General features: G+C 43.0%; 1 protein-coding gene across 5 annotated transcripts in view; it reads left to right on the forward strand.

Moving 5' to 3' along the window:
- znf143b (zinc finger protein 143b) overlaps positions 1-22767 on the forward strand; it is a 126121-nt gene that overhangs the window by 79051 nt on the left and 24303 nt on the right. For all 5 annotated transcript variants that reach the window (XM_068046379.1, XM_068046378.1, XM_068046376.1 and 2 more), the window contains 2 exons: positions 15058-15237; positions 17967-18191. In XM_068046379.1, the coding sequence (XP_067902480.1) occupies positions 15058-15237; positions 17967-18191 (405 nt within the window). The remainder of the gene's footprint in view (positions 1-15057; positions 15238-17966; positions 18192-22767) is intronic.

Raw genomic sequence — 22767 nt, forward strand, 5'->3', positions numbered from 1 at the left:
CTGAATGGAGGGATGTGATTAGTGGTGTTCCGCAGGGATCAGTGCTGGGACCTTTGCTGTTTGTAGTATATATAAATGATTTGGAGGAAAATGTAGCTGGTCTGATTAGTAAGTTTGCGGACGACACAAAGGTTGGTGGAGTTGCGGATAATGATGAGGATTGTCAGAGGATACAGCAGGATATAGATCGGTTGGAGACTTGGGCGGGGAAATGGCAGATGGAGTTTAATCCGGACAAATGTGAGGTAATGCATTTTGGAAGGTCTAATGCAGGTGGGAGGTATACAGTAAATGGCAGAACCCTTAGGAGTATTGACAGGCAGAGAGATCTGGGCGTACAGGTCCACAGGTCACTGAAAGTGGCAACGCAGGTGGATAAGGTAGTCAAGAAGGCATACGGCATGCTTGCCTTCATCGGTCAGGGCATAGAGTATAAAAATTGACAAGTCATGTTGCAGCTGTACAGAACCTTAGTTAGGCCACACTTAGAATATTACGTGCAATTCTGGTCGCCACACTACCAGAAGGACATGGAGGCTTTGGAGAGGGTACAGAGGAGGTTTACCAGGATGTTGCCTGGTCTGGAGGGCATTAGCTATGAGGAGAGGTTGGAAAAACTCAGATTGTTTTCACTGGAACGACGGAGGTGGAGGGGCGACATTTATGAGCGGCATGGACAGAGTGGATAGTCAGAAGCTTTTTCCCAGGGTGGAAGAGTCAGTTACTAGGGGACATAGGTTTAAGGTGCGAGGTGCAAAGTTTAGAGGGGATGTACGAGGCAACTTTTGTACACAGAGGGTGGTGAGTGCCTGGAACATGCTGCCAGGGGAGGTGGTGGAAGCAGATACGATAGCGACGTTTAAGAGACATATTGACAAATATATGAATAGGAAGGGAATAGAGGGATATGGGCCCCGGAAGTGCAGAAGGTGTTAGTTTAGGCAGGCATCGAGATCGGCGCAGGCTTGGAGGGCCGAATGGCCTGTTCCTCTGCTGTACTGTTCTTTGTTCTTTGAAAACCCCGGTTGGTCAACCAACCGCGGAGTATGTGCAAAATTAGACCCCGCATCCTCCTACATAAATGCAGACACTAGAAGCACCCCACCAGAGTTGCTAATAGCACTTACAGGAGCCTGCAGAGACGAAGAAAGATCTTGAGGGGGCAGAGAAACCGTGAGGGTGATGCCACACCTAGTCCAAGTGCCACAGGGTAATGCAGTAGAGTCTGCACAAATACCAGCAGGCAGGAATGTCCTTTGGAACAAAGGGGAGATTAGCAAAGAATCCTCCCCTACAGTCAGAAATAAAGCGAACCACCCAGTAAAGACAAAAAAGTAATAGTGGAAAAGATAATTGAAAGGTGGATAGGAACAGGGCTGGGAGCACTGGCTAGATTTCTAACACAGCGGAGGAGAATTCGCCAATGATGAGTTCAGCAGTGTGTGTGAACATATGAATTTTGGAGCAATGCACACAGCAGCAAAACGTCCTTTCAGTAATGGTATTTGTGAGAGAAATCACGCCGTGATTGACGAAACGCTCCGAAAAAGTTTAGCCGTCCAACCAAATTGCAAGACAACTGCTTTGGCATGGGCAGTACATGCGAAAACACGCTTCAAATGGTTGAGGGCTACAGCCCAGATCAATTAGTTTATAGCATGAATCTGAAAATACCTTTGGTAATGTGGAATCATCCCCCGGCTTTAGAATGGACTACGATTAGTTAAATTTTTGCGGAAAACTTTTGCATTTCAATGGGCGGCACAGTGGCGCAGTGGTGAGCACCGCAGCCTCACAGCTCCAGCGACCCGGGTTCAATTCTGGGTACTGCCTGTGTGGAGTTTGCAAGTTCTCCCTGTGTCTGCGTGGGTTTTCGCCGGGTGCTCCGGTTTTCTCCCACCACCAAAAGACTTGCAGTTGATAGGTAAATTGGCCATTATAAATTGCCCCTACTAGAGGTAGGTGGTAGGGAAATGTAGGAACAGGTGGGGATGTTGTATGAATATGGGATCAGTGTAGGATCAGTATAAATGGGTGGTTGATGGTCGGCACAGACTCGGTGGGCCGAAGGGCCTGTTTCAGTGCTGTATCTCTAAACTAAACTAAACTAATGCCATGCATGCAGGAAGAAGAGCATTTATTAAGGTGGAGGTTTCAGAAAAAAACAGGCAAGCTTTGAGGTCTTGGATCAGGCCATCAGAGAAGAATTTTAATACTCGGGAAATGGTGTATTACAGAAGAGAAGGGCAGAAAGAATGGAGAGGCCCAGGAAAAGTTATTGGCACTGATGGCAAAATGGTAATTTTGCAACATGACAACGAAACCGTTCGAGTACATTCCTCGCGGCTTTTTGGCATTGATTAGACATTGACAGAATCTTAACAAATGATGGATACTGATGATGCACCATGTACTTCACATGCACATATGTCGGCCTTTACGAGCAACAGATTGTGGCAGATAAAGGGCTAACTGAGAGTGGACCAAGTGATAGCGAAGATCAAGATAAGGCATTTATGCCAAAGGTTAACTACCGAAAGTTGCGTCTGGAGTGACGTTTATGCCAGGAGGGGCTAGTGAATGGAGGGATGCCACCATTATAAGAAGGCAAGGAAAGGCCACAGGGAAATACAAATGTTGGCTAAATGTGCAAGACAAGGGACAGGATATCAGACCTATAAATTGGCAGAAGGAAGTGCAAATGTGGAAGCCCAGAAAACGTAGTGTAAGTTCAGACAGTGGGCCTGAAGATGATCATAGTCCAAAGAAAAGGTCACAAATTTGTGAAGGGAAGTCTGGTCATAGGAGGGACAGGTCGAGTAGTAGCAGTCCAGAAAGGGATAGGAAATCTAGTTGAGAACATGGTTTCACAAGAGCAAGGACCAGAGAGCAGGCGAGGAGCGCCACAAGAAGTAGGAGCCCTTACGATAGAGATGCTCTTGTGGTTACTAACAAGTTAGATGGTAAGTTGGTAAAGGATGCAAAACAAAAAGAGCTTGACAGTTGGAGATAGTTTGGCGTATACACTGAGGTGCCAGATAGAGGACGACCAGCATTGTCCCAGAGATGTATCTGCACAGAGAAAAATATTTCCCGATGGTATGTATAAAGCTAAGGCCAGACTTGTAGCTCGGGAATTTGAGGAATAACTAGGCGACCAAGAAGTTAGAGTGGACTGCCCAACAGCAGGAAAAGTGAGTTCGAGGGTTTTCCTAGCCCTTTTAGCGACACACTCATGTGAATGTAAGTACCTTGACATCAAAGCAGTATTTTTGCAAGGGGAGAAATTTCAAAGGGAAGTATTTTTAAAGTCACCAAAAGAAGCTGGAGATATAGAGGGGAAATTATGGAAGCTAAACAAGTGTGTTTATGGGCTAAATGATCATAAGATCATAAGAACTAGGAGCAGGAGTAGGCCGTCCGGCCCCTCGAGCCTGCTCCGCCATTCAATAAGATCATGGCTGATCTTTTCGTGGACTCAGATCCACTTACCCGCGCTTCCACAGTATCCCTTAATTCCTTTATTGTTCAAAAAGATATCTACCTTAGCTTTAAAGACGTTTACTGAAGAAGCGTCAACTACTTCACTGGGCAAGGAATTCCATAGATTAACAACCCTCTGGGTGAAGAAGTTCCTTCTTAATTCAGTCCTAAATATGCTCCCTCTAATCTTGAGGCTATGCCCTCTTGTCCTAGCTTCACCTGCCAGTGGAAACATACTCTCTACTTGTATCTTACCTATTCCCTTCATGATTTTATATGTTTCTATGAGATCCCCCCTCATTCTTCTGAACTCCAATGAATATAATCCCAATCTACTCAGTCTCTCCTCATAAGCCAACCCCCTCAACTCCGGAATCAACCTAATGAACCTCCTCTGCACCCTCTCCAGTGCCAGTATATCCTTTCTCAAGTGAGGAGACCAAAACTGCACACAGTACTCCAGGTGCGGCCTCACCAGTACCTTATACAGCTGCAACATAACCTCTCTGCTTTTAAACTCAATCCCTTTAGCAATGAAGGACAAAATTCCATTTTCCTTCCTAATTACTTGCTGTACCTGCAGACCAAGCTTCTGCGATTCATGCACAAGGACACCTAGGTCCCTCTGCATCGCAGCATGCTGCAACTTTTTACCATTCAAGTAATAATCCTTTTTCCTGTTACTCCTACCGAAATGAATGACTTCACATTTACTAACATTGTATTCCATCTGCCAGACCTTTGCCCACTCACTCAATGTATCTATGTTCCTCTGCAAAGTTTCACAGTCATCTGCACACTTTGCTCTGCCACTCATCTTAGTGTCATCTGCAAACTTTGACATCCTACACGTGGTCCCCAACTCCAAATCATCTATATAAGTTGTAAATAATTGCGGTCCCAACACTGATCCCTGAGGCACACCACTAGTGACTGATTGCCAACCAGAATAGCACTCATTTATCCCCACTCTCTGCTTCCTGTTCGTCAACCAATCCTCTATCCATGCTAATACTTTACCCCTGACGCTATGCATCCTTATCTTATGCAGCAGCCTCTTGTGCGGCACCTTGTCGAAGGCCTTTTGGAAATCTAGGTACACCACATCCACTGGGTCCCCATTGTCCACCTTGCTCATAATGTCATCATAGAATTCCAAAAGATTTGTCAAGCATGACCTGCCCTTCATGAACCCATGATGCATCCAGAGTGTCGTATTTTTCAGTTAGGTCTATCCTACTAAAAGCTGGCTGTATTCAGCTAAAAGCTGATATGACAATGTTTTATTGGTACCAGGAAGAAAAACTAGCAGGCATTTTCTTGATGCACGTGGGCGATTTTCTGGAGGGCGGATCTGCGGCATTTGAGAAATTTGTAGTGGATAAAGTTCTACAGGAATTTAAACTTGGAAGTTGGACTTCCGCAGTTTTTAAATATATAGAATTGAATATTAGGCCGACTAAGTTGGGGGTAACCCTAAATCAACAGTTTTACCGAGACAATGTCAGTAGAATCTCAATAAATTTGGCCAGATCCTCACAAAAAGAAGACTCTGCAACCACGGAAGAAGTATACCAGTTAAAGAGCTTAATCAGGCAATTAAACAGGTTGTGCACACAAACTAGGCTGAATGCTTGTTATGATGCATTGGAATTGAGCACCATGCTGAAACATGCTACTGTTGGGGAAATGCTGAAAGGAAATAAGACATTGAAGAATAAAAGCAAAATACTGCGGATGCTGGAAATCTGAAATAAAAACAAGAAATGCTGGAACCACTCAGCAGGTCTGGCAGCATTTGTGAAAAGAGAAGCAGAGTTAACGTTTCGTGTCAGTGACCCTTCTTCGAAACTGACAAATATTAGAAAAGTCACAGGTTATAAGCAAGTGAGGTGGGGGTGGGGCAGGAGATAACAAAGGAGGTCCATATTGGACCAGGCCACATAGCTGACCAAAAGGTCACGGAGCAAAGGCAAACAATATGTTAATGGTGTGTTGAAAAACAAAGCATTAGTACAGATTAAGTGTTAATACACTGAATATTGAACAGCAGCAAGTGCAAACCTGAAAAAAAAACAGTGGGTAAGCAAACTGAACAAACGAAGATGAAATTAAATAAATGCAAATGCAATAAATGCAAAAAAAAGATTGTAAAAAATGTAAAAAAGAATGTAAAAAAAAAGGAAGAAAAAATAACTAAAAATGAAAGTAAAATGGGGGGCTGTCATGCTCTGAAATTATTGAACTCAATGTTCAGCCCGGTAGGCTGTAGTGTGCCTAATCGGTAGATGAGATGCTGTTCCTCGAGCTTGCATTGATGTTCACTGGAACACTGCAGCAATCCCAGGACAGAGATGTGAGCATGAGAGCAGGGGGGAGTGTTGAAATGGCAAGCAACCGGAAGCTCAGGGTCCTGCTTGCAGACTGAGCGGAGATGTTCCACAAAGCGGTCACCCAGTCTGCGCTTGGTCTCCCCAATGTAGAGGAGACCACACTGTGAGCAGCGAATACAGTATACTACGTTGAAAGAAGTACAAGTAAATCGCTGCTTCACCTGAAAGGAGTGTTTGGGGCCTGGGATAGTGAGGAGAGAGGAGGTAAATGGGCAGGTATTACACCTCCTGCGATTGCAGGGGAAAGTGCCATGGGACGGGGACGAGGTGGTGGGGGTAATGGAGGAGTGGACCAGGGTGTCGCGGAGGGAACGATCCCTTCGGAATGCTGACAGGGGAAGGGAGGGGAAGATGCGACTGGTAATGGCATCCCGCTGGAGGTGGCGGAAATGGCGGAGGATGATCCTTTGGATATGGAGGCTGATGGGGTGAAAAGTGAGGACAAGGGGAGCCCTGTCACGGTTCTGGGAGGGAAGGGAAAGGGTGAGGGTAGAGGTGCGGGGAATGGGCCGGACACGGTTGAGGGCCCTGTCAACCACAGTAGGGGGAAATCCTCGGTTGAGGAAAAAGGAGGTCATATCAGAAACACCGTCATGGAAGGTAGCATCATCAGAGCAGATGCGTCGGAGACGGAGAAACTGGGAGAATGGAATGGAGTCCTTACAGGAGGTAGGGTGTGAAGAAGTGTAGTCGAGGTAGTTGTGGGAGTCGGTGGGCTTATAATGGATATTAGTAGACAACCTATCCCCAGAGATGGAGACAGAGAAGTCGAGGAAGGGAAGTGTCAGAGATGGACCATGTAAAGATGAGAGAAGGGTGGAAATTGGAAGCAAAGTTGATAAAGTTTTCCAGTTCGGGGCAGGAGCAGGAAACGGCACCGATACAGTCATCAATATACCGGAAAAAGAGTTGGGGGAGGGGACCTGAGTAGGACTGGAACAAAGAATGCTCGACATATCCCACAAAATGACAGGCATAACTAGGACCCATGCGGGTACCCATAGCGACACCTTTTACTTGAAGGAAGTGCGTGGAGTTGAAGGAGAAGTTGTTCAATGTGAGAACAAGTTCAGCCAGGCGGAGGAGGGTGGTGGTGGATGGAGACTGGTTGGGCCTCTGTTCTAGGAAGAAGCGGAGAGCCCTCAAACCATCCTGGTGGGGGATGGAGGTGTAGAGCGATTGGACGTCCATAGTGAAGAGGAGGCGGTTGGGACCAGGAAACTGGAAATTGTCAAAATGACGTAGGGCATCAGAAGAGTCACGGTTGTAGGTGGGAAGAGAGTGGACCAGCGGAGAAAAGATAGACATTGAAGAAACTGAGTTTGTGCAAATGTACATTCAAGTTTCCAGCATTGGGTGACCCAAAAGAAATGAAATTAGTCATTTTAGTGACCCCGCACACGCTAATCACCCGATGGTTATTCAAGCACAGCAGGATTCATTATATTTTTGGTGGGAAAAAATGATAAATGTTGTCCATTAGCCTGGGAATCAAGGAAAGTAAAGAGGATAGTTAAAAGCACCTTCGCTGCTGAAACACTTGCACTGATAGAAGCCATAGATATGGGTATGTATTTATTGAGTATTTTAAAGGAACTCTTTTATAATGGGCAAGAGGAGAAAAGTTTTCCTATAGAATGCTGTATAGATGACCATTCTCTCTGGGACAATGTCCATTCAACAAAAAGTGTCACAGAAAAGAGGTTGAGGATTGATCTTGCGAGTATAAAAGAAATGTTGGAAAGAAAAGAAATTTCCAAAATAAAATGGGTCAACGCGAGTCATCAGTTGTCGGATTGTTTTACGAAGAGAGGTGCTTGTTCAAAGAAATGGTTGGATGTCCTCGAAGAGGGCCGTCTTGTGTTATGATGCGTTAGGAAAATGTGGAATTTTTTTATGTTAAGATCGTTTTGTAATTCTTTAAACAAGTTTTTTTTGTTTAAAAAAGTAAAGGAGGAATATACAGCATGTTAATGGCTGGTGTTGTTGAAGGTTGATGGTATAATAATGTAAGATAAAGAAAAATGTATCATTATTTTCTCTCTCTTTTATTTCATATATATGTATTTAACTTAAAGAAAAGAGGGGTATCTGTTCGTGTCTACTACGTTCAGTTGATGGATGTTAAATACCTAGTAGCTGAAGGTAATAGGGTGAACAGGTGTTGGGTGTTGATTAGTTAATTGTACTCCGATGTCGATATAAAAGAAGAGCCAGGCAGCACTGGGTCGAATGTTGTTAGGAATGGAGAAGTAAGCTTTGTGACAAGCAATAAACAGTTTCCACCAAAGCATCCCAGTCTCAGTGTCTTCACAAGCAGGCTTGGAAGCTCCTCTAATGCTACCATTTCCTTCTTATGCCAAGTAGTGACTCCCAGGTGCTATAGTCGACATTTAGGGCCTTCATGTCACCTTTGCAAGCATCCTTGAAGCAGAGCTTTGGGTGCCCCACTGGTTGTCTGGCCCCAGCTACCTCACCATACAGAGGTCCTTGGGTACGCGACCGTCTTCCATCCTGCAGATGTCTGATCCACCGAAGCTGCCTCTGTTTGATTAGTTCCAACACACTTGGGAGCTCTGCCTTTGAGAGGACTGCTGCATTTGTGATTTTGTCCTGGCAGGATTTACCGATAATGCACTGCAGACAGCAAAGATTATTGAGCTTCTTTTCCTGATAGCTGTAAAGGGAGTTTAAATGGAGGGAGAGATTAAGGGAGGAGAGGAGGGCAGTAAGCTCAGGGGAGGAAGAGCAAGATGAATTTAGATGGAGATTGAAATCACTGAGGATAAGAATTCACTTGGTGCAGAAGCTGAGGGAGGAAAGCAGTGAAGATATCTCGGTGAGAAACTTGCCCTGGTACTTGGGTGGGCAGTAGAGCATGGGGATTTTAAATGAGGGACAACTGGGTGGAACAAGCTGGGACGCTTAAAGGAAGAAAAGATGTCAGAGGAGTAGGGGAAAGACCGAAGTGTGAGTTTGTGATGAAAGCCATACTGTCACCTCAGTGATTTGGGTGGGATAAGTGGTGGAAGGTATAGCAAGATGGGGAGGCTTAATTTAGAGAGAAGGTGTCATCACCCCTCAGCCTAGTTTCTATCAAGCTATAATGTTGAAGCAAACATTTACAATAAGCTTAGGGATGACAAGAGCCTTGTTCAAAAGTGAACAAACATTCTGGAGGGAGATATAGAGAGGGATGGTGATAGTTGATCCCCTGACAGAGTCCACAGGGTCACCATAGAGAGGTTTGAATGGAGTGGGATGGATGTAGGAAAGATTTATCCCCAATGGCATGTGGGAGGGAAGGTCGGCAAGACATTAGGATGGGGAAGTTGGGGTTGTTGTTCATAAGAGGCAGCATGAGTGCCTTGAGGGGTCCTTCGGAGGATGCCAAGAAAGTCACAGAGGGAACCCGTAGGATTATCTAAGAGGGAGTTGAGCCTTGGATGGCGGCAGGAGGATAGGAAGTCTGAGGAGTGCTGAAGGGATTTTGGAGGGCAGAGTACTTGCAAGGGCATAAATGAAAGGAGGCATAACTACAGGAGAGAGGGATCTAGTAGAAGTAAATAGAAAAACAGGAAAACAAAGGGGAGAAAACAAGTGTAATTAGAAGTGATGGGCTTGGTCTGGAGCGGTAGTCAAAACACACATGCAAATGGACGCAGGGAATGTGTCTATTCTGTACCTGACCTATGTCCTCTTTGAAAGCATTCCAGTATTCAGTTACTGTTTTGCCTACCAATTTTTGATTCCAATCCATCTGGGCAAAATCCCTTTTCAGCTCACTGAAATTAGCCCCCCTCCAGTTAAGCAGTTTTATGCTTGATTGTTCTTTGTCCTTCTCCATAACTATTCTAAATCTGATGATACGATTACAATTTCTTAAATGCTGTCCCACTGAAACATGCTCCACCTGTCCCATTTCATTCCCAGCACTGCTTCCTCCCTTACTGGGCTGCAAACAAACTGATCAAGAAAGTTCTATTGTACACATTTCAGGAATTCCCCCTGCCACCCCCGCCCACAGCATTTGCCCTTTACACTGTTACTATCCCAGGTTATATTAGGATCACTGAAGTCCCCCCCCCCTTTATCATTACTCTGTAGTTCTTGCATCTTTCTATAATTTGTCTGCAGATTTGTTCCTCTGTTTCTTTCTTCTTGTCGTTCTTGATCATGCCATTTTTGTGAGCTGCCAAATTTAGACATTGCCTTTTTGTTAGATGAAATCTCATTATGATAACTTTATCAATAGCTTCAGAATGTTAATCTTTGGGGAGAGCCTAACTGTTTTTCACAGACTATTTACTTATAAGACTTTAACAAAGCTTTATTACTATGGCAACCAAATCTGACCAGATAACGAGCTGTATAGTTACATGGCTTTATACCAACAATAGCAGAATTATGTGCAGGGTTTGAATTTGCTGAGATAGTACAAATCTTTGAATATATAATTAAAAAGAACACCACCACCACCACACATTCACCAGTTTTGAAGTTTATAGCGACAGTTTGTGGCTCTCTTGAATAGGGTTGCTTATTAAAGAACACCACCAACACACATTCATCAGTTTTGAAATTTATAGGTACAGTTTGTGGCTTTTTTGAATAGGTTTGCTTATTTTGTCCTCCACCTTTTCCATCAATTTTCTTTGCCCAGGGCATTGACTGCTTGCTGGCCATTAGGTACCCTCCAGTGCCTCATCTAAATAGTCATTTCATGTATGAAACTAAACAGCTACTATTGGACTGTGGTACCTTATCTTGTCTTTACCCAGTGACTTCATATATGTATAACTGTAGTTTGAAGGTCCGAAACTAAAAGTGGAGTCAAGAGATGGGCGGCGTGCATCAGATGCCAGAATCAACAATGGGGGATTTACTGGCATGTAGGAATGAAGGAGGCTGCAGAGATAGGGTAGACAGGGACAAGGATTTTGAATTTGATGTGTTGAAGGAAGGGGAACCAGTGAAGATTGGGGAGGAGATGGGAAACCAAGCTTGGTGAGTAACAGGATGTGGGCAGTGGAGTTTCGAACAAGTTGTAGCTTATGTAGGGTGGACCTTGGAAAGCTGGCAGGGAGACCATCGGAGTAATCATTTTAGAATTGATAAAGGCAGGCTGAAGATTTCAAGGTAAGTAGGACAAGCTTGGTGTGGAGGTGTGCAATGTTGTGGTGTTGCGCACTTCAAACAGAAGTCACTACTCCTTCCTAACCGATACAATTGCAGAGCTATTGCTACCCCATCGGAGAACAACTAATTCAGAGGATGCTCCAGTCATTGAACCTGGGATCTTCCTGCTCTCAGTAGCTCAGCTACTCACTAGATAAACGTGTGGAGCCTGTGGCGCTGCAAGATTGCATTTTGAATGATTCTGTTGCCTTTGTCCATTTTTGGAGTGGATTGTCTTTTCACAGGAAAAGTTTGAAATTCTGAATTGAGGAAGTTCACAAATTAACAAATTTTAACAAAAAGCTGCTGTCGTCCTCATACTGCAAAGGCAGGTACTAAATGAAGAACACTGGGGATAGAGCAAAAAGAAGAAATAAAGTAACATAACTTAATTTTATCAAATTCATCAGAGAGAGTGCAACTGGAAACTAAGGCAAGTAAGAAAATTGAGATCAAAAATAAGTAAGTTTAAAAAAAAGACGAACGTGAAAATTGAGATTAAAAAGCGGATAAAGCCAGAATAAATAAATAAAATGAAGAAATGAGGGGTAGGGGCAAATAGAGCTGAGATAGAAGTGATTGACAGAAGAACAATATATTGAGAAGGGAATAAAACAAAAGTAAAAATAAAGGTGGCACAGTGGCGCAGTGGTTAGCACCGCAGCCTCACAGCTCCAGCGACCCGGGTTCAATTCTGGGTACTGCCTGTGTGGAGTTTGCAGGTTCTCCCTGTGTCTGCGTGGGTTTCCTCCGGGTGCTCCGGTTTCCTCCCACATGCCAAAGACTTGCAGGTTGATAGGTAAATTGGCCATTATAAATTGCGCCTAGTATAGGTAAGTGGTAGGGAAATATAGGGACAAGTGGGGATGTGGTAGGAATATGGAATTAATGTAGGATTAGTATAAATGGGTGGTTGATGGTCGGCACAGACCCGGTGGGCCGAAGGGCCTGTTTCAGTGCTGTATCTCTAAACTAAACTAAACAAACCAGGCCTTGTTAATGCACGTCCCTGTTGGTATTCTAACTTTGCAAAAATGGTACTCCAGTGGAGGTGTGACCTCAGAGCTCTGCTTTTCTCTTTATTTACTGCTTTGTCAATCTTAATTTGGGTCAATATCAAGAACTTACTTGCAAAGTTCTGCAGTTCTGACCAAGATAGGCAAGTGCCTATCTTCAGAGGAGATTGGATCTCATTTTAATGTCCTGCCTGAAAGCAGTGCCTTAGACAATGTATCACTCTTCAGTGCTGCACTGGCAACTTATATTATGTAGTTCAGTCCTGGAGTGTACTTTGAACCAACAATCCTCTGCCTGAGGTGTGAGTGCTACCAACTGAGCCAAGTTAATACTGAAGAGTCAAGTTAAATGCTAGTATGACTCAGCTACATTGGGACAGCAGCTAGGCATTTATTACAAGGAACCATATGATCCACTTTGAAATGTAAACTGATCCGATAGCTAAGATCCTGTTTCCTGTGTGGTTGCTTCATTATACAATGAGGATAATTTATAAGATCTCTTTGAAGATGGCTTAGTGTGAAACATGTTGGTGTTCTGCCTGGTGGGCCACAGAGTGATCAAACTGACTTGTTCCCCATTTTCCTTGCAAGGACGGTTTCTGAACTGCACTGTGCTATGCAAGCAGAGATTGACTCAGTGCAGGAATTGGAGGAAAAGTCATTGCTCCAATTGGGTTTCAGAACAGCATTGATGTACTGTTACTGCACAAAGATAAATGAACCTTACATTACACAGAAACGACAACTTTAAAACAGACCAACCAGTTTGTTTTTTTAAGATTTATTTGTGGGATGTAGGCATCACTGGCAAGGCCAGCATTTATTGCCCATCTCTAATTGTCCTTGAGAAGGCAGCAGTGAGCCGCCTTCTTAAACTGCTGCAGTCTGTGTGGTGAAGATACTCCCACAGTGCTGTCAGTTATGGAGTTCCAGGATTTTGCCCCAGCAACAATGAAGGAGCGGTGATATATTTCCAAGTATATATTTTGGATCAGAAATTGGCTAGCTGAAAGAAGACAGAGGGTGGTGGTTGATGGCAAATGTTCATCCTGGAGTTTAGTTACTAGTGGTGTACCGCAAGGATCTGTTTTGGGGCCACTGCTGTTTGTCATTTTTATAAATGACCTGGAAGAGGGTGTAGAAGGGTGGGTTAGTAAATTTGCGGATGACACTAAGGTCGGTGGAGTTGTGGATAGTGCCGAAGGATGTTGTAGGGTACAGAGGGACATAGATAGGCTGCAGAGCTGGGCTGAGAGATGGCAAATGGAGTTTAATGCAGAAAAGTGCGAGGTGATTCACTTTGGAAGGAGTAACAGGAATGCAGAGTACTGGGCTAATGGGAAGATTCTTGGTAGTGTAGTGAACAGAGAGATCTTGGTGTCCAGGTGCATAAATCCCTGAAGGTTGCTACCCAGGTTAATAGGGCTGTTAAGAAGGCATATGGTGTGTTAGCTTTTATTAGTAGGGGGATCGAGTTTCGGAGCCATGATGTCATGCTGCAGCTGTACAAAACTCTGGTGAGACCGCACCTGGAGTATTGCGTGCAGTTCTGGTCACCGCATTATAGGAAGGATGTGGAAGCTATGGAAAGGGTGCAGAGGAGATTTACTAGGATGTTGCCTGGTATGGAGGGAAGGTCTTACGAGGAAAGGCTGAGGGACTTGAGGTTGTTTTCGTTGGAGAGAAGGAAGAGGAGAGGTGACTTAATAGAGACATATAAGATAATCAGAGGGTTAGATAGGGTGGATAGTGAGAGTCTTTTTCCTCGGATGGTGATGGCAAACACGAGGGGACATAGCTTTAAGTTGAGGGGTGATAGATATAGGACAGATGTCAGAGGTAGTTTCTTTACTCAGAGAGTAGTAGGGGCGTGGAACGCCCTGCCTGCAACAATAGTAGACTCGCCAACTTTAAGGGCATTTAAGTGGTCATTGGATAGACATATGGATGAAAATGGAATAGTGTAGGTCAGATGGTTTCACAGGTCGGCGCAACATCGAGGGCCGAAGGGCCTGTACTGCGCTGTAATGTTCTAATTCTAAAAAAAAAAGTCTGGATGGTATGTGACTTGCAGGGAAAGTTGGAGGTAGTGGTCTTCTTATGCACCTGCTACCCTTTTCCTTCTAGATGGTAAAGGTCACAGGTTTGGGAGGTGCTGTCGAAGAAGCTGTGTTGATGTATATCCTGCACATGAGCAGTCATTCTAATTTGGTATGCTCTCCATGTACCCATATGCTTTAATTAACCTATCCTTTAACCAACTCACTAATCTATTCTTAAATGTTGACATGATCTCTGCTTCAATCACTAACATTGGTATTACATTCTACAGCCTCACGACCCTCCAAGTAAAACGTTTCTTCTCTCTGTTCTACTTTTTTTAATATATAATGTTATAGCTAACAATGCCCCCTCATTTTAGACCTCTTAATCGCTGGAAGTAGTCAATTTATTCTGTCCCATCACTTAATATCTTTAAACTCCTTTATCAAATCATCCCTTAATCCCCTCTTCGAATAACAAGTCCCAATTTTTCAAATAATGTCTTCTATTTTTTACAGCATAATATATATTTCAGAATTTCTTAGTACTATTTTTGCAAAATTAAAAAGTAAATGGCAGGAATTTTTGGCTGCTTGGCCAACTAAGCATTCAACTAAACATTTAGTTATCTGGCAAATAAACATTTAAAATAAAATGTATGCAACTTTTTAATATTTTTGTTATACTGCTTTGACCTTAAATTGTGTTTTGAGGAGGTTGATATATGTATGAGTAATTCAAAAATGTCTTGCAGCAAGTGTGTGACAGAACTTTTGTGCTACAATTCTTATTTAAAGATGGCTTGCAGATATACGTGTGTAACTATAAAGATGCTAAATATGTTAGTTGCTATAATATGTTGACCAATTATTGCAAATGCTTTACCACATGTGTTGTGACCTCTTTTTGTTAAACTCAGTTGCATTGTATCTGACAAACAGGTGAAAGGCCGTTTAAATGTCCTTTTGAAGGCTGTGGCAGATCGTTCACCACATCAAATATTCGTAAAGTGCATATTCGGACTCATACAGGTGAAAGGCCATATTTCTGCCCAGAGGCAGGCTGTGGAAGAGCCTTTGCTAGTGCAACCAATTACAAGAACCACATGAGGATACACACAGGTATCAATCAGAATAAAATGCTGCTATTCATTTCCTAAAGCTTAATTATTAGTGTATTACCTAATGGAGCAGCTTATCTATTTAACAATCCATTTAAGTTGTTTTTTTATTTAAGCCAAAGAAGTATTTCTTTTTGAATGCTTCTTAGGAATGAGGTGGCTCCATGAGAGTAATGAGCTCTCTTTTTGTTTCTCCTCAGTCTTCCCAGGTCACACATCACCTATAGATGAAAAGGTGAACAGCCTATTCTCAGGCCTCAGCCAATTTAAGTCAGAGTCATTTACTAAGAGACATACAACAACAGCCAGGGAGAAGATGTGCTTGGATTTGAGCTCCTCCCTTCCACTCAGTTCCTTTACCTTTTTTAAGTCTAGAAGAGATTTATATTTCAATTGGAATGCACAATTATATTTTAATCTGTAACCATAGTACATAGTCTGCACTACTCACTCAAGAATTTGCCAGAGTTTAAATCTGTGGTTTAATGGGAGGAGAGCTGAGTCTCATAACTCCCTTGTAGAGCAGTCCTTCACGGATATTGAGTTTTTGAATAACAAGACCACAGTACTGGAAAGGGGGGAATCAGGAAGGATGCCCTGTTTACAGGAATAATTACCCTGTGCAGTTTCCTTGGGCTGAATTTTATTAGCATGCTGCAAATCGCGGCAGTGCGCTTTGAAGTTGGCGGCCTCAGGTGCAGATGCGCCGATGCTGAGCCCCTGCCATATTTCGTGCAGGGGTTCATTTGAATGGAAGGGATGAAACGGCTGCCCCCGATGACATCATCGGGGGCGGCCGCTCTGTCCCCGGCAGCTGTGTCCAGTGTTACCGCGCCGGCACCATTTTTAAAGGGCTTCAAGCCTTTAGGAACAAAGTGAATTTTTAAAGATACGTTTCTGTGAATCATCTTTAAAAAAAGTAATTAAAAGCTGGAGGCCCTTTCCCAACCCGCCCAATGGTTTTTTTATGGCCAGTATGTCGATAATTTATTTAATCCCCAACCTGAACATTCCTCCCAAACTCATCACATTTGCCCTTCTACCCCTTCCCACCATCCCCACAGCCAATAAAAAGTGTTTTTACCGCCCCCCCTGACCTGATAACTTCACTCCTCCCCTCTCACCACCACTGTCTTGCTTTGAATCCCTGAACGGGGTTCAGAAGGCGCGGGACTTCTGGCCGATGGCTGCAATATCGGCGTGGGACGGCCATCCGGTCCAGGTAAGTTAATTAACATTTTTTTGAATAAGCTTGAGTAGGCAAATAAAGGCCCTGCCACTTGGCGGCAGGGGGGCCGCACCGAGGCCTCTCCATCACGGGTAAAATGCAGCGGGACCGCGGCGTTGGAGGTCGTGCCGGGCATCTCCCGCAAGTATTTTATGGGCCCCCCTGCCACGATCCCCGAAGTTGAGGGGGTGGTAAAATTCAGCCCCTTGTCTTTGTAGTGGCTGTGATATTCCTCTTTAATCGAGGAAAGATTAGACACATGCGGCAAAGGCTCCATGGGCTGGATAAAAAGTGTTTACAGTGTTACGACCAGGTGAAAAATGTGTCTAGGGATCTTTTGCTGTCTTTATCTGGTCTTATTGTAACAGGGTTTAATTTTAAACACACTGTGTTTTGAACTTGACCTTTGTGAATCCTTGTACACAGCTTTCCAATAATTATAAGGCAAAGAAATGAGCAGACCAGGTTTTTCTTGGGTTTAAAGAAGAAAAAAATTAAATTTATTAAACCTTAAACTTAAACTCTAATATGATTAACACCTATGGATATACGACGTGCCCACGGTAGTATGCACACGCAATACACATGCAAATAGGGACAGAAACGAGGAGAGGAAAGTATAGTAGAGAGGGGTTTGAGGCAATTTCAGAAGAGTTTCTTGTTTACTGTGCTTCGGGTTCACTTGATTGTAGGTAGTCTTGCTTTTCGTTGGGGCCCAGTATTCTTAAACAGGAGACTTTTCTCTCTTTGAGGTTCACGTGTTTTCACAAGATTCAGTTCCCTGAGAGATGAGCAGGCTTGAGGGAGATCTCCTCAAACCATGAGCCAGGAGCTCACTGAGTTCAAATCCCTTGTTGGAAGTTCAAATCTCACCCGCCAGCTAGTCATGTGACTAAAGCTGGTCTGACCACTTCTTCTGTGTTTGTGGATTCTGCTATCTTAGCAGTCAACCTGGAATTCTAGCTCCCCCCACCTTCAACATCTGGGAATCAAACATCCATTGTTGGTTGAATGGGTCAGGGCATGGCCATTTGTCCCTTGTTCCAACTCTGCTAGTTACTATGCAAATGTCTTTCCAGTCAGGGACTTGCAATTTTAAGTTTTAATGTTCATGTGGCAAAATCATGTATGCCTCATTCTTAGCAGGTGGGGGGGGGGGGGTGGGTTTGCCTGACAGCAGCCTGGATTTGACCACATGTTGGACACCTGATACAAGACACAGAATCTGCCAACTCTGTTGTGCAGTTGGCACAGTACTTCAGTAAACTGCTTTTATTTTTGTAAAAAGGTGGGAGAGAAAAATAAGACTTCTTACCACAAAATGCTAATTCTGCTGTATTTATGACTGTTAACTCCTTTCAAGCTATTAAATGGCAGTGTGGATTTAAAAGAATGTCGTTTATTTTAGCAGATTACATACAATATTTTACATGAGATTTTCCATTTTATTGCTGTCTCTATCTTCGTTATGTAATTGTGGCCTTTTGTTTTATAATGTGCAGGGGAGAAACCTTATGTATGTACTGTACCTGGCTGTGATAAGCGCTTCACTGAGTACTCCAGCTTGTATAAACACCATGTAGTTCATACACATTCCAAACCTTACAACTGTAACCACTGCGGCAAAACATACAAACAGACCTCTACACTGGCAATGCATAAGCGAACTGCACATGGGGACAGTGAGCCAACTGAAGAAGAGGAGACTTTCTTTGAACCACAGGATGGTAAGTACAGTTTTGCTATGTTTTAATGTTTTTTTCCATGAGCAGTGTCACAGGTCAGCTAGTAATATTTAATAGTGCTCATATTGTCACAGGCTTGTATTATTTTTCTCCTCTGATTTAAACCATGTGCCTTTAAGACTCTGTTAAAAACAGTGCATCTTTAAGACAGGGAGGGAAGTTTTGGATTTCTGGGGGCACAGTGTGCCACAGCTGCATTTTGTTACCTAGGCAACAGCAGGAGAGAGAGGTCACATGGTATTATGTTTCACTTGACTGTGTGTAAAACTGGCAAAAACTGGTCTGAATCAGACTCACCAACGAAGCATACTGGAGAGAAAAGAGCTGTCCATTCTCTGTCAGCAGAAATTCTACAAGGAGCTACAGGCCAAATTAATTGCCTAAAGAAGAAATAACACTTTTAAGAGATCATTGGTATTGCTGAAGGAACTGTTGATGCCTGCTGCAGCTGAGGAGTTTGAATGCCTACCAAACACAGACTGCTTCATCAAATCCAAGTGAAGACTTTGAGTAGCACTTGATTATTTCCATCTTAGAATACCTCCTCCATCAGGAACGTAACCCACAAAGACTTATTAGTTTATTTATTCTTAAGAAACAGCTAATTTTTAAAAACACCACTTTTTAAAACCAATTTACTACTGTTATTTTTGAGTGTGTGTGTGAATGGGGAAGTTAGATTAAAATAAAAAGTTATAAGGTCTTTAGACATAGGTTTATCTTAATAGTGTTTAAGATTTAGTTTTAATAAGTGGTTAATTTGTTGTTGTCTAAAGATACGTGGTTTGGTCTGTTTTATTCTGGGGGTTACTAGAGTGTTTAATTTGGCTGTTTTCTGGTTGGGTGGAAAGCTTTTATAACATGCTGCAACCTGTGGAGTGACGGGACTGAATTGACAGTGCGTTGTTCTGCCTCGGTCATAACAATGTGGAATACCAAAAAACCTGTGTTTTTTTTGCAAAACTCTGAAAAAGTTTCAGTGCATCGATGAAACATAGAAAATTGGAGCAGGAGTGGGCCATTCGGCCCATCGAGCCTGCTGCGCCATTCATTATGATCATGGCTGATCATCCAACTCAGTAACCTGTTCCTGCTTTCCCCCCATATCCTTTGATCCCTTTCGCCCCAAGAGCTATATCTAACTCCTCCTTGAAAACCTACAACATTTTGGCCTCAACTGATTTCTGTGGTAGCGAATTCCACAGGCTCACCACTCTCTGGGTGAAGAAATCTCTCCTTATCTCAGTCCTGAAAGGTCTACCCCGTATCCTTAGACAATGACCCCTGGTTCTGGACTCCCCCACCATCGGGAACATCCTTCCTGCATCTACCCTGTCAAGTCCTGTTAGAATTTTATAGGTTTCTGTGAGATCCCCCTTCTTGTGAACTCCAGCGAATATAATCCTAACCGACTTAATCTCTCCTCATAAGTCAGTTCCGCCATCCCAGGAATCAGTCTGATAAACCTTCGCTGCACTCCCTGTATAGCAAGAACATCCTTCCTCAGATAAGGAGCCAAAACTGCACACAATATTCCAGCTGTGGCCTCATTAAGGCCCTGTATAATTGCAGCAAGACATCCCTGCTCCTGTACTCTAATCCTCTCGCTATGAGGGCCAACATACCATTTGCCCTTTTTACCGCCTGTTGCACCTGCATGCTTACCTTCAGCGACTGGTGTACGAGAACACCCAGGTCTCGTTGCATATTCCCCTCTCTCAGTTTATAGCCATTCAGATAATAATCTGCCTTCCTGTTTTTGCTACCAAAGTGGATAACCTCACATTTATCCACATTATACTGCATCTGCCATGCATTTGCCCACTCACTCAACTTGTCCTAATCACCCTGAAGCCTCTCTGCATCCTCCTCACAACTCACCCTCCCATCCAGTTTTGTGTCATTTGCAATTTTGGAGATATTACATTTAGTTCCCTCATCTAAATCATTAATATATATTGTGACTAGCTGGGGTCCTAGCACCGATCCCTGTGGTACCCCACTAGTCACTGCCTGCCATTTGAAAAAAGACCCGTTTATTCCTACTCTTTGTTTCCTGTCTGTCAACCAATTTTCTATCCATTGCAATACACTACCCCCAATCCCATGCGCTTTAATTTTACACGCTAATTTCTTATGTGAGACTTCTCAAAGTCCAAATAAATCACATCCACTGGCTCTCCCTCATCAACTCTACTGGTTACATCCTTGAAGAATTCTAGTAGATTTGTCTAGCATGATTTCCCTTTCGTAAATCCATGCTGACTCTGTCCGATTCTACCACTGTTCTCCAAATGCTCTGCTATAAAATCTTTGATAATGGACTCTAGAATTTTCCCCACGACCGACGTCAGGCTGACTGGTCTATAATTCCCTGTTTTCTCTCTACCTCCCTTTTTAAATAGTGGGGTTACATTAGCTACCCTCCAATCTGTAGGAACTGTTCCAGAGTCTATGAAAATCATCATCATAAGCAGAAATATAAGGAACAAACTTGCAGACTTTTAAAAAAATAATAGCACCGTAAATGTGCTCCATAAAGTCAGAGATCAAGGTCCTGAGTACCTATGTTCATAGTTGATCTGTACAAATGCTATTTTGTGTTTATTTCGCCTCCTACCCTGCTCCCTCCCACTCCCCCCACCCCCAACCCATAAAATGCCACCACCTCTTCTGAAGGTGCAGACTCATGTTAAGTGTGGGTTCACAGGCGCTGGGTGGTCTTTGTGGCAATTTTTCATGTGTTAGCCTCAATAGTGAGTATTGAACTATTGACCATGGAGGACATCATAATGGAAGTCCACATGGGTGAATTTTCCAGAGGGAGTCAATGGATCATGATCAGGAGTGGGAATCCTGGCTAATTTTCTTTTCCCCTTCCCCAACTCAGGGATGCAGAAGTTAATTGTGTTCTACTGCCATTCCAACTCAGATCAGCTTGGTCCTGCAACAGTGATCAAATATGGGACTTTCCTGGTTTATATCGGCTCAGGACGACACAACAGATTGAATGCCTTCAAAACGTATAATTTCAAAACAAACTAAAATGTCAGTGTCGATCTATCACCTCTATATTTTTGTGCTAGGATTTAATGTTCCATAGTGGTAGTACTCTTTGGCAGTCAATAGTCCGGACCGAGGTGAGCTTTTGTTTGGAATGCTGTCGTTTGAAGTTTGTCTTTTATTAAAAAGTTCTCTGGAGGGATTTTGATAAAACAAAACTGTCAACTGTACCATATGGTTTATTCATCAGCTTCCTGTAGCTTTCTAACTCCACAGTTACAGTAAAGGGAATGAAACTCACAGCAGAGTCCTCTGCAAGTCTGATATTTGCCATTGTCAGGCGTATTCAGCTGCACAACTGTCTCTGTTTTCTTGTTAATCTGAGTGGGCATTTGACCCCTTTTGAGTCCCAAGCCTGCAATCACAGGTGTGTGGATGGCAATTTGGAGATTTATTATTGGGCGGCTAGGAGTGAATGAATGTTGGTAATTATGAGATCAGTATATATTTTATATAATGGTTGGTGTGGGAGAAATGGGTTCGAATTTATGAGACATTGGCACCAGTACTGGGGAAGAAGAGAGCTGTTTCGATGGGATGGGCTCCACCTAAGTTATGCTGGGACCAGAGTCCTGGCGAATCACATAACTAGGGCTGTAGATAAGGCTTTAAACTAAATAGTGGGGGGAGGGTTCAGTTGCATGGAAAATTAGGAAGTCAAAGTTAAAGGAGAAGGTAGGAGTGCAGGTTAGTAATGAGGCTGATTGTTACCAGAAAATAAAAGGAAGGGACAGAATGTGTGAACGTCATATTGCACCAAGGAATCGTACAAGAGTAGGGAAATTTGATAATAGAACAAACTTAAAGGCTTTATATCTGAATTTGGTATTTGGAAAAAAATAAACGAGTTAACAGCGCAAATAGAGACGAATGACTGCCACCCTACCTCTGGGTTGTTGATTTGGTCATGAATTTCTTATTAGCATCAACACAACATAAACTGAGATCAAATCTCCTTTCTACTTTAAGCTATTTAATTATTTCTTGATACCTACCTTTTGAATGAACTTAGCACTGGTTTGCAAGGATTCTCATACTCATTTCACAATCAAGGAATTATTTGTGTCTGAGGCTAATAAATCATCCTATATAAATGAGTTTCTATTTTTTTAGAACTTTGTGTTTTGTCAGTGTAGTTTTAAACAGATATGCATATCCACTCAACATGACAGAATGTGAACTTGTATTTTCTTTTTCTTTTTGCACATGAGGGATCAAACAAAATAGTCACAACCCACAGCTCTATTTTATTTAGTAATACCCCACTTAGGTTAGATGCTGCAGCAGAAGGCATGAAATGTTGCTGAAATCACCTGATTCTTAAGTTGGTGGGGTGGTTTCACCAACCGAAATGAGAAGGGGAAGTTTTTGATGGCACTATAAACAATGGGTTTGCTTAAATCTGGTGTTATTGTTAATATCTACTTTCTCTTTCAAAAATAACTACTTTCATGTCAAGTAGTTATGTAAATTGTTTTGTGAACTCTCCGTTAAA

This window comes from Heterodontus francisci, chromosome 14 (assembly GCF_036365525.1).
Source record: "Heterodontus francisci isolate sHetFra1 chromosome 14, sHetFra1.hap1, whole genome shotgun sequence".
Taxonomy (NCBI): domain Eukaryota; kingdom Metazoa; phylum Chordata; class Chondrichthyes; order Heterodontiformes; family Heterodontidae; genus Heterodontus; species Heterodontus francisci.